This window comes from Vipera berus, assembly GCF_964194415.1.
Source record: "Vipera berus genome assembly, chromosome: 6".
Lineage (NCBI taxonomy): Eukaryota > Metazoa > Chordata > Lepidosauria > Squamata > Viperidae > Vipera > Vipera berus.
Genome location: NC_138208.1, coordinates 36,950,965 through 36,963,516, shown reverse-complemented (window position 1 = coordinate 36,963,516; position 12,552 = coordinate 36,950,965). Strand labels below are relative to the sequence as shown.

Below are 12,552 nucleotides of genomic sequence, written 5' to 3'. Positions count from 1 at the left end.
ATTTTGCACTAGTAGGAAATTGAGCTGGTCTGGTCCACACAAATCAGTTTAAGGATCAGAATTGGCACTTTTTTGGAGTGGAGAATTTTTTTCTGACAGTTTTTTGTTTCTTTGGATGAAGAAATGTTTATATTCTGTATAATTTGCAATGTTTTTCAAACTAAGGATTACTCCTGAGTGGATTGGCAGAATCTGCACTGGAAACATTTTTGGAGTCAGGATAAGTACATGGAACTAGTGAACTCAATTTAATTACATTTTAAAGCTTGACATCTGGTATAGGAGAGCAAGTAATCTGATTTCAAGACAATTTGGGTATTAAAATTCAAAATGTGTTCATGAACTCCTCTTAAAAATCTGTCACCATGACTATATGAATTTCTCTTAGGCTAGCTATAGGTAATAATAATATGATATTCTTCCAGCAGCTGCATAAAATGTTGATGTATTCACACAGAGTCTTAAGAGTCACTTACTGGAAATGCAATTAAAGTAGCTATGTAAAATAGTTGTCAAAATCCAGTCCCCAGTGAATCATTCATGTCCTAAATAACTCTGGAGTATTTTCATGACTAACTCAGTCATTGTTCATCTCATTATAACTTCTTTTTCATGTATCTTCTCCTGGAAACAAATTTTGGAACATTCTACTTTGTCTAGTGTTAATAAGGGCCAAATTTTATTTGAGTGTTGTGTTTTATTATAGATTTAAAAAACTATTATCAGGATTACCAAGAATTGTACCATTGAAGACATGCTTCTGTGAATAATAATAATAATATTATAAAGTTGGAAGGGACCTTGGAGGTCATCTAGTCCAACCCCCTGCTCAGGCAGGAAACCCTATACCATTTCAGGCAAATGGCTGTCCAGTCTCCTCTTAAAAACCTCCAGTGTTGGAGCATTCACCACCTCTGGAGGCAGGTTGTTCCACTGGTTAATTGTTCTGTCAGGAAGTTTCTCCTTAGTTCTAGGTTGCTTCTCTCCTTGACTAGTTTCCATCTGTTGTTTCTTGTCCTGCTTTCAGATGCTTTGGAGAATAGCTTAACTCCCTCTTCTTTGTGGTAGCCCCTGAGATATTGGAACACTGCTATCATGTCACCCCTCACCCTTCTCTTCATTAAACTACACATACCCAATTCCAGCAACCGTTCCCTATATGTTTTAGCCTCCAGCCCCCTAATCATCTTTGTTGCTCTTCTCTGTACCCTTTCTAGAGTCTCGACATCTTTTTTACATCGTGGTGACCAAAACTGGATGCAGTATTCCAGGTGTGGCCTTACCAAAGCATTGTAAAGTGGTATTAGTACTTCACTTGATCTTGATTCTATCCCTCTGTTAATGCAACCTAGCACTGTGTTGGCTTTTTTGGCAGCTGCAACAGTGTGGCTCATATTGAAGTGATTGTCTACTAAGACTCCGAGATCCCTCTCACAGTTACTACTATTGAGCAAGGTAACACCTATACTATACCTATGCATTTGATTTTTCCTGCCTAAATGTAGAACCTTACTTTTTTCACCATTGAATTTCATTTTGTTAGATAGTGCCCAGTGTTCGAGTCTGTCCAGATCCTTCTGTATCTTAAGCCTATCTTCTGGAGTATTGGCTATTCCTGCCAGCGTGTCGTCTGCAAATTTGATAAGTTCCCCATCTATCCCCTCATCCAAATCATTAATGAAGATATTGAAGAGCACTGGGCCCAGAACAGAGCCCTGGGGCACCCCACTACACACTTCCTTCCATGTAGATGCGGTTCCATTGAGGACCACACGCTGAGTACGGCCTGTCAGCCAGCTACGAATCCATCTGGTGGTAATGCTATCTAACCCACATTTTTCTATCTTATCAAGTAGTAGGTTGTGATCTACTTTATCAAATGCCTTACTGAAGTCCAAGTAAATTATATCTACAGCGTTCCTCTGGTCCACTAATTTTGTCACTTGGTCAAAGAATGTAATAAGATTTGTCTGGCATGATCTGTTTTTGACAAACCCATGTTGACTTTTAGTGATGACTTTGTTTGCATCAAGGTGTTCGCTGATTTGTTGTTTGATTATCTTTTCCAGAATCTTCCCAGGTATTGAGGTCAGGCTGATAGGTCTGTAGTTTCCTGGATCTATTTTTTTCCCTTTTTTGAAGATGGGAACTACATCAGCTCTCTTCCAGTCCTCTGGTAGTTCCCCAGTGCTCCAGGATCTTTGAAAAATATAGTTCAGTGGCTCTGAGATCACGTCTGCCAGTTCCTTGAGAACCTTGGGGTGTAATTCATCTGGTCCTGGTGATTTGAACTCGTCTAGGCTGGACAGGTGCTCACTTACCATTTTCTTGCCTATCTTAACTTGCGTTTCTATTCTGGTTTTTATGGCACTGGTTTGGGTAGGTTGGACTGTTTTTTCCCTTTGTGTAAAGACAGATGCAAAAAAACGAATTAAATAGTTCTGCTTTCTCCCTATTGCTTGTCACCTTCTTGCCACTTTCCCCCACTAATGGACCAATCATTTCCTTAACTTTTTTCTTGTTTTTTATATGTTGAAAGAAGCTTTTTTTGTTATTTTTGACTTTGGTCACAAGCCTTAGTTCATTTTGAGCCTTAGCTTTCCTCACTTCATCTTTGCAGGCACGGGCTATTTGCTGATATTCTGACTTAGTTATGTGCCCCTCTTTCCAATTCTTATACTTGTCCTTTTTATCTTTCAATTTATCGGAGAGTTCTTTATGCAGCCATGCTGGTTTCTTTTGAGAGCTGTTATTTTTCTTCTTTGTTGGTATTGTACTAGACTGGGCCTTTATTATCTCACTTTTCAAAATTTCCCAAGCTTCTTGAGTTGTTTTCCCCTTTAGGATTCTCATCCATGGAATTCTTCCCATGGTCTCTCTAAGTTTATTGAAATTAGCTCTTTTAAAGTCCAAGACTCTAGTTTGGCTGTGTTCTATTGCTTGTGCCTCCAGAATGTTGAATTCCAATATTGCATGATCACTTCCCCCCAAGGTTCCTGTGGCTTCGACACCTTCTATCATTTCATCTCTGTTAGTGAGAATTAAATCCAATATGGCTAATCCCCTAGTTCCCTTCTCTACTTTTTGGGAGAGAAAGTTGTCTGCTAGGTTTGACAGGAATCTGTTTCATCTTCCACTTGGTGCAGAGTTTGTCTCCCAGTTGATATCAGGGTAATTAAAGTCCCCCATTACTATTGTGATGTGCTTCTTACATACCTTAGTTAGCTGACTAGCAAAAAGTTCATCTATTTCCTCTGCTTGGTTGGGCGGCCTATAGTATACACCTATGGCAATGTCATTTTTTTCCCCTTTTATATTGACCCAAATGCTTTCAGGTTTACAGTTTTCGTCATTGTTGTGCTCTATTTCTGTAGAGATAAAATTATTTCTTATATAGAGAGCAACTCCTCCTCCTCTTTTGTTTAGTCTGTTTCTTTTAAATAGTTTAAATCCCTCTAGCTGTGTGTTCCATTTGTAGGTTTCGTCCCACCATGTTTCCGTAATGGCAACAATATCATATCTGCCCTCATTTACCTGAATTTCTAGTTCACCCTGCTTACTGTTCATACTCTGTACATTAGTGTATAGACATTTGAGTCCTTTATGACTGACGCTGTGTTTACTTGCTGCATAACTTGTGTGGTGCCTGGCTTCCCCTATTTTCTTAGATTGCCGGGGACAGTGATGTACTGTATCAATTAACTCACTATCCCCATTATTTAGTTTAAATGTTCCTCCAAAAAAGCTGTGATTTTATTGCCAAGTAACTTAGTCCCTTTCTTGCATGGATGCAGACCATCTCTTTTATACATTTTTTCATTGGACCAGCTACAGACATCATGACTAATATAACCAAAGCCTTCTCCTTTACACCACTCCTTTAGCCACATATTAAATTCTGCTATACGCTGGCCTTTTCCATTTTGCTCCTTATACACTGGTAAAACCTCTGAAAAAGTAAGCCTACAGCCTATTCTGCTAAGTTCCTGCCCCAAGCTCTGGAAATCATTCTGCACAGAGAGTACATCTTTTTGGGACAGATCATTAGTGCCAAGATGTACAATAGCCTCCACATCACAGTCCTTGCTGGCATTCTTGATTATTTTGGAAATACGCTTCTTGTCCCTACTGGCAGTAGCACCTGAAAGACACCTGACCTCTTTCAAAACCTCTGTGTCCTTTCCTAAATTTACATCCCTTACATCTATAAGCAATTGTTATTTGCCACATGAAGGGACAAATTATAGTCTATAAGACTAGCACTAATGATGTTGCCCAGTATGGGCAAGAAAATAACCAAGCTCAGAGAGCACCAAGGACCCTCATTTCAATCCTGAGCTACAAACATTCTCCTTTATTGGAACAAATTACAGTTAAGAATTAAATGATCAATACATAAAACTGAAAAATAAATTTATAGTTCAAGAGTTCAATTTCCAAGCCACATGAATTTTATAAAATGTAGAAAATAAAACTAAATGCCTTAGTTTTAAAATAGTTTTATTAATATATTATTCCAGAAGATGAAAATTACAGTAATGTTTTTTCTGAAATATGTTCAGAAGTTTCCTAATTTTCAAATGAAGATTGCTTGATGCAATCACAACTTTTCTCTTCCATACATGCTTCCACATTATTGATTTATGCCTCTGTAGGGTATAGCAATTCACAAAAGGGATGTGGAGTTCTGCACACAAACATCCTTCCAGACTTCCTAGCCCTGTACCTTTAAGGCACACTGCAATAAGTGAGGGGGGAAAACTCACTATTATTTAACATTATGGTTGAATTCCAGAATTTCTCAATCAAGTCATGTTTTTAATTTTAAAACAATTTGAATTATAGACTACACATATTATGAAATTTTAATAAAAATGACTTTTATAAAGACACTGCACGACAGAGAGAAGCTACACAGTCATTTCAGTACAATTTAGTATGTAAAATTTATATATTTCTATGTTGTTGTCCATTGTGAAGGTTTTTAGTTCAGCTTGCATAACAGTAAATTTGGTACATCTTTAAAAAATACCACAATATTAATATTTTATATCACTATAAGAAAAAAGTAATTCTTCATAAATTAGACTCACATCATGGAGTGGAAAAGCAGCCTTGTAGATTCCAGAGTCCAGAAGTTTATTGATACCAAATTTTTTCACATTATCTTTCATAGCATACTTTCCTCGACAAAGAATAAAGTAAACCTGAAAACCCCCAAATTTCTTATTAGCAGGGAATTAACTCAAAAAGTGGGGAAATATCTATGAGACAATACTTATGAGTACAGTTAGTTACTAGGCAAAATGTCTTCCTGTTGTAATTTTCTCTTGGCATTTACCAGTGTTCTTTTTAAATACTTTTCCCCAGTTTCAACTAATTATGGAATAAACAAACCCTGGCAACAACTTTTGTTTGCTATGTCTCAATAATGTTGCCTTCATTGTCTCTCCAGCCCATGAATGAAACAGGCATAAGTCACCCTTAGGTATTAAAATAGTATTTTCCCATGTATTATAACACTGTCCAAAGGCAGCCTCAAGCAGTGAGAAAACTATTAGATTTTGTCAATGCTTTTTTTGTAAAAGAAAAAGGTGCCGGAACTCACACACGTTATACAACCTGCCTTGCCTACCCTACAAGGTTCCATCCCAAAAAGGTGCCGGAACTCCATTCTGAGTGTTCTATGAGAAAAAAAGCCCTGGATTTTGTCACCCATTACCTTGGGTGAAAATCAGGTGATAGCAATGGTGGCAAAACAGCATTCACTTTTCTTGAATCTCTATTATGGTAAATCATAAGAGCTCAGCAGTAATGAAAAGTCAATAGAAATAGAAAAGTCAATAGAATAGATAGAATAGAATAGAATAGAATAGAATAGAATAGAATAGAATAGAATAGAATAGAATAGAATAGAATAGAATAGAATAGAATAGAATAGAATAGAATAGAATAGAATAGGGCCTTGGACGTCTTCTAGTCCAGCCCCCTGCTCAAGCAGGAAAATCTATACCATTTCAGACAAGTCTTAGTCAGGGATTAGTAGCTGAATACATTTTTTTTCGTTATTTGTGCCTTGAATCTTCCACAGCCCATGTGAACAAATGTTTGACCTTTCAAAAAATACAGTTTTTATTGCATATGGTCCTGGTTTCATATGGACTGCAACATCTATAATGACTCTTACAGATCAAAAGAGTTTGTGAATATATGATTTCTTGTTTTTTAAGAGTACTTTCACACAAACAGCTTTGAAAATGAACTTTTGCATAATAAAATATGTTGAAAAATCATGGCCAACACATTATAATTTGCCAATGTTCATATGTATGGTGGCAAATTATTGGAATAAAAAATGATAGTATTGACAATGTCACATAGAAACCAGCTTTATGCAAATGCCCTCGATATATATATTTCAATATTATCTACGTTTGCTGAGATGAGTTTGCCAATCAATTTCAAAGAAGAATCTTGCTCAGCTCCATCTGCAGATGTTTTAGACTGAAATGAGAACCAATTTGATTCAAATTATTCTTTCTACTAGTGAGCTGTAACCCGTCTCCAACTTAATTTTCCAACATTTGATATTTCCTTAACATTTGACTGTATGCTGCATTGTTTTTTTACATATTGCTTTACTCTTTTGATATTCAGAAAAACAAAATAAATGTTAGTCTATTATTGCATTTAAACATACATCCTTTAATAAATTCGACAACTTACCATTCGGCTTCTAGTTGCTGAATTAAAGAATGAGTCCTTATCCTGAATATAAAAGTCTGAAATACGTTCATTTTCAAATGCAGCAGTAAAAAACTCCTGTTCTGGTTTGATTATATTTTCATCCACATTAAAGAGTCTGCTAATCCATGTAAGTGCTGAGTCATGTTTTTTTGTATCATCGGGTTGCAAAGGCAATTTGATGTGCATAATTTCAGCATACCTACATAGCACTTCCCAAGGCGCATGCACCTTTACAAAGATCAGCTTTTCATCCATGACCTGCAGGAAAAGGATATCGATTATAATGTACTGAGATTTTTAAAATACCACATCTCATGAATAATCTTTGTAATGTATTGGGCCTTGTTTTACTGAGTGTACCACGTGGGTTTGAATGCTGGAAGGTTGCTTAAGCAAGGAGCTGGCTAACAGCTCCCAGCTCCTCAGACAACCCATCTCCAGCACCGCCATTGGCTGCCTCTAGGGTGTCAATAGTTTGCTTCAAACCTAGAGGCCAGGGTATAAATAGCTGCATTTGCAGCCCTGTTTCCCAGTTCAGTTCCTGCAAGCAAATAAAGAATGTTCTTGACTGAACTCACTCGCCTCGTCTCTTCTCTCAAGCAACGAGCCCGGTACACAACACTGGTGACGAGGGTGGGATCCTGCTCCTTCCACAGAGCTGAGAGTCACTAGGGGTGAGGCCGGAATGCGCCTGGTGGGAAAGCAATTCCCCCCCCCACAGTCGGCCTAGCACAGCCACGCTAGCGACCACGAGTCCTGTGGATCAGTCCCTGGGCATATTATTATTATTATTATTATTATTATTATTATTATTATTATTATTATTATTATTATTATTATTATTATTATTATTTAAATTTATATGCCGCCCTTCTCCCTAAGGACTCAGGGTGGCTCACAACAATAAAAAATTAAAAAAACATAGAATACAAAGATTAAAAAAGAATTAAACAAATTGTGCACTACTTCTTGCGGTGGCAAGAAGAAGGAACAGTAGCAGCGGCAGACTTCACAGCCATCACAGCACCACCAGGTCCACTGCATACACAGAGCCAAACTTTCCAAGTGGCAGGGGGGAAAAACATGACATCGAAGCCCCCTTTCTCCCAGCCATAACCCAGGGCTCACAATAGAGCAAACAAGCACGAGCAGAGCCCAAACTCCGGCTCAAATTCACTCGGTCCAGCTCCGCTCGGTTCAGCACAACAAGGAAGCAGTCAGGTCGGCCCCGCCCAGCCGCCAGCACCCATTCACCAAAGTGTTAATGGTCGGCTTCTCTTCCTCCGTCCTTTCTCATTCTAAGCTGTATCCAAACGGGGGAGGGTGCCAATGCTCCACCAGAAATTCAGCCGACCGAAGAGGGCCAAAACAATAGCAGAAAGCCCGATGGCCACCCAGCAGAGCCGAAAACCATACCGTACTAAAAAGCTCAAAGTCAGCGGAGCGCCATCTTGGACATGGAGGAGCAGGATAAGAAGATGACGAGCCCCAGCCGTGAAGATTTCACCAAAATAGTGAAGGTTGGAAAGCTGGAAGAATTTGACCTAGCTCACCCAGAAAGATTGCCTTCATATTTATCCAGGGTTGAGAACTATCTCCGCGCCAATCAAGTTGCCAAAGACAGCCTGAAGGCCGCAATGCTCCTGTGGGTTTGCGGCCCAGCCACGTTCGACATCGCAGACAACTTGTTTGCTCTGACACTGCTGGAGTCTGTAACATTCACAGTCTTGAAGAAACGGCTCAGCGACCATTTCCAGCCCAAGCTTTCAGTAATAGCTTGGTGGCTTGGAAATGGATCAAGGTCTATGAAAGCAGTTTTAAGGCAATGAAAGCCCTACTCCAGTTCAGTGATCACCCACTTTAAAGAGTCTATGCCAGTGTGCCTTGTGTATGACGCATCCCCATATGGGGTGGGGGCTGTTTTAAGCCATTTGGAGAGCGATGAGACTCAAGTCGCAATTGCTTAATATTCAAGGACGTTGTCCTCCACAGAGCGTAATTACACACAAATTGATAAAGGGGCATTGGCCATTGTAGCTCGGGTAAAAAAATTCCATGACTAATTGCACGGCAGGGATTTCACGGCCTTCACAGACCATAAACCGCTATTGGGGTTATTCACTACTGACAGACAGACACCCCATTTTTTTTATCAGCCTACAGTTTCAGGCTAATTCACAAACCTGGCAAAGATATGGGCCATGCATATGGCCTCAGCAGGCTTCCCATGCCTCAAATCAAGCCAGATCTGGCTCTAGCGGGTCTCATTTTGTCTATTCAGGACTTGCCTGAGTTTCCCCTCCACACAGGGGATGTGGCTGCAGAAACTGCTGCAGACAAGGTTTTAAGCAGAGTGCTATCCTGGATTCACACAGGGTGGCTGGAAAACAGCCCTGGACCCGAGTTCCAGAGCTACTTCACACGAAGACACGAGCTTTCAGCTCACAAGGGTTGTATTCTATGGGGGAGCAGGGTCATTGTCCCCACTTCATTGAGAGACAGGGTATTGCAATCACTTCATGAGAGACATCCAGGCATTGTCCGGATGAAGGCATTGGCACGAAAGTACTTATGGTGGCCGTGGTTAGATAAGGTTATAAAAGCTCAAGTACACGGGTGTTACATGTGTCAGCAGTCCAGGCCTGAAATGCCACACACTCCTGTCCATAGATGGGAGGAGACACACACTCCATGGTTGAGGATTCATATCAACTTCGCTGGACCCTTTCAGGGACAGCTATTTTTTATAGTGGTCGACAGCCACTCTAAATGGCTGGAAGTTATTCCAATCGCGAATATGACTACTGCTAGGACCATCCAGGCACTTAGGAAACTTTTTGCAACGCATGGGCTGCCGGACGTCGTAGTATCTGATAATGGGGCCCAGTTCATAGCAGCAGAATTTCAAGCCTTCTTGAGGACTAACTTCATTAGGCACGCAACATTGGCTCCATTTCACCCTTCCAGTAATGGGCAAGCTGAACGGATGGTGCACACTACAAAGGAGTCACTGAAGTGCATAGTGATTGGGGATTGGCACCACAGACTGGCCGATTTTTTGCTCTGCCAGCATACCATGGCTTGCACAGCAACTGGCAAGAGCCCAGCAGAGCTTTGCTGGGGAAGGCGACTAATCACAAAACTCACCCAGACTGGGTGGCAGCAGACACCTCTCGCCCAAGGCCTCCAAGGGGGTTACAAGTGGGTGATGGGGTGTGGGCCCGGAACTATGGGAACTTGTGGGTGCCAGGCAAAATCGCTAAAATCTCAGGCCCTCTCTCATACGAAGTGACATTAGATGGCAGACGAGTTGTTCGCCGCCATATTGATCAGCTGTGGAGGCAGTTTCCAGAACGGCCACAAAGTGAGGACCTTGTCCCAGGTCCAATTCAAGGACCTCAAACTGGCAGCCAAGCCGAACAATTCACATGCTCTGAGGACCCCAGCATTCAGCAACTGGGAGTTGGTCGTAGAGGGGCTAAGCCTGGGAGTGCAACATGGGTCCCCTGACGGGGAAAGTCAACCCAAACAATACAGCCTCTGTGCTAACTCTGCTCAAACAATGGACTCTGGGGTGGGCCGACCTGGAATGGCCAGCCAGAGGAATTCGAGTCAGCCAGACTCTCATGGACTCAGTGATCCTGGTGTACCCAGCTTGATGGGCAAGCTGGTAGACCGGGAGTTGCCATGATCCCCCAGGCGATCTACAAGGGTTCATAAACCTCCCACTTATTTACAGGATTTTGTCCTAAAACAATTGTGCTGTAACGTTGTGTGTGTCACTGAGATTGCTGCCTGCTCAGGAAAGTCTCTGTATTAGTGAATATATTGGAACAATGCTGAACTTGTGCATACTACTATTTTGTACGTTTGTAAACTCTGTAATAGCTGTACTTCTTTTCTTGCTATAATGTGTGTACATTCTAGGGGGGAGGGGTGCAATGTATTGGGCCTTATTTTACTGAGTGTACCACGTGGGTTTGAATGCTGGATGGTTGCTTAAGCAGGGAGCTGGCTAACAGCTCCCAGCTCCTCAGACAACCCATCTCCAGAGCCGCCATTGGCTGCCTCTAGGGTGGCAATAGGTTGCTTCAAACTTATTGGCCGCCACCTAGAGGCCAGGGTATAAATAGCTGCATTTGCAGCCCTGTTTCCCAGTTCAGTTCCTGCAAGCAAATAAAGAATGTTCTTGACTGAACTCACTCGCCTCGTCTCTTCTCTCAAGCAACGAGCCCAGTACACAACAATCTTAATATTTCTTTGGAACCACTACATATAAATTGAAACATTACTAAAGAAGTGACAGTTGTTGAGAAAAGACATGCCACATCCTATAAAAACCTTTTTCCTCAAGTTTTAATTGAAATTCTACCACTTAGTGATGGATGATTCTAGCCCTGATGGGTATGAAAGTCAAGTTGTGGAAATTCAGCTTAAAATCATGAACTTCAAAATAAAAGCAATGGTCTACCTGGTTCAACATATCATTCTCATAATAGCTAATTAGATACCTATTGTCAAAACCCACCTCAACCCACTTCTTAAGAAAGCAGCACTCTTGGAGACAGGGTTTTCCAAGCGGGATCTTTTACTAAGAAATAAGAGATAGCAGGCATAATAGACAGGATCTGAGCATTTCCCTTACATCTCAATAGTTTTAAAATGCCCCAAAGCAAACTCCACCCCACAGTTCATTCCATCAGTTCCAGATCAGCCAATCTTAAGGTGGTAAGTCCATTGTGGGAAAAGAAAGATAACAATCTGTTTGCAGCAGAACGCCCTGTGCGTTCCCACAGAGAGGGCCTCCTCAGGGTGCCACCGGTCAGAGAATGTCGACTGGCGGCCCCCAGGGGGAGGGCCTTCTCTGTGGGCGCCCCGGCTTTATGGAACCAACTGCCGGTTGAGCTCCGGACGGCACCGGATCTTCGCTCCTTCCGGCGCGGGTTAAAGACCCATTTATTCGAACAAGCTGGCCTGGCCTGATGGGGGAACCTTAGGGTTTTAATGGGTTTTACATTTTGATTGTTTTAATTGGGCAATTATTTAATCTTTTTTTAACTTTTGTATTTCTATTTATATGCCCTGTTCACCGCCCTGAGTCCTTCGGGAGAAGGGCGGTATAAAATTTTAATAAATAATAATAAATAATAATAATAATTTCCACAGCTCCTCACACTTTCTTTGGAGAAACAAACCAGATCCTGGAGGGTTGGATTTCTTCCCCCCACCCCCTTTTCTAGTTGCCCGGTAAGTTCAGAGAGAATGCCTAGTAAGAAAACAATTTGTTTTACATTGTAATGGATAGAAGGCCAGATCCTGAAGTTGAAACTCAAATACTTTGGCCACCTAATGAGAAGGAAGGACTCACTGGAGAAGAGCCTAATGCTGGGAAAGGTTGAGGGCAAGAGAAGAAGGGGATGACAGAGAATGAGGTGGCTGGATGGAGTCACTGAAGCAGTAGGCATAAGCCTAAATGGACTCCAGAAGATGGTAGAGGACAGGAAGGCCTGGAGGAATGTTGTCCATGGGGTCATGATGGGTCGGACACGACTTCGCAGCTAACAACAACAATGGAGAGCAGACAGGTGGAATAAACAAAAGGTTACATTTAATGGAGGAAATGAAAGCAATAAAGCCCCATGCCTTTTCCCTCTCCCCCTTGGGAATGGCAGAATCCAGGGGAAGATGAGATTTGGTTTTTTCACAGAGGAGATAGTTGGAAATGAAATATAAATGGATTCTGACACCTATTTGAAGTCCTTAAGCATAACATGCATTCAGTAATAATTTTTCAATCAGGCCTCT

At 41.3% G+C, this 12,552-nt stretch overlaps 1 protein-coding gene across 1 annotated transcript in view; it reads right to left on the bottom strand.

The window, feature by feature from the left end:
- The window catches only part of ANO6 (anoctamin 6), a 164,563-nt gene that overhangs the window by 97,614 nt on the left and 54,397 nt on the right, over positions 1–12,552 (bottom strand). Inside the window, exons 5-6 of the mRNA XM_081330946.1 lie at positions 6,727–7,005; positions 5,094–5,207 (exon numbers count right to left, since the gene is read on the bottom strand). Coding sequence (XP_081187072.1) covers positions 5,094–5,207; positions 6,727–7,005 — 393 coding nt within the window. The remainder of the gene's footprint in view (positions 1–5,093; positions 5,208–6,726; positions 7,006–12,552) is intronic.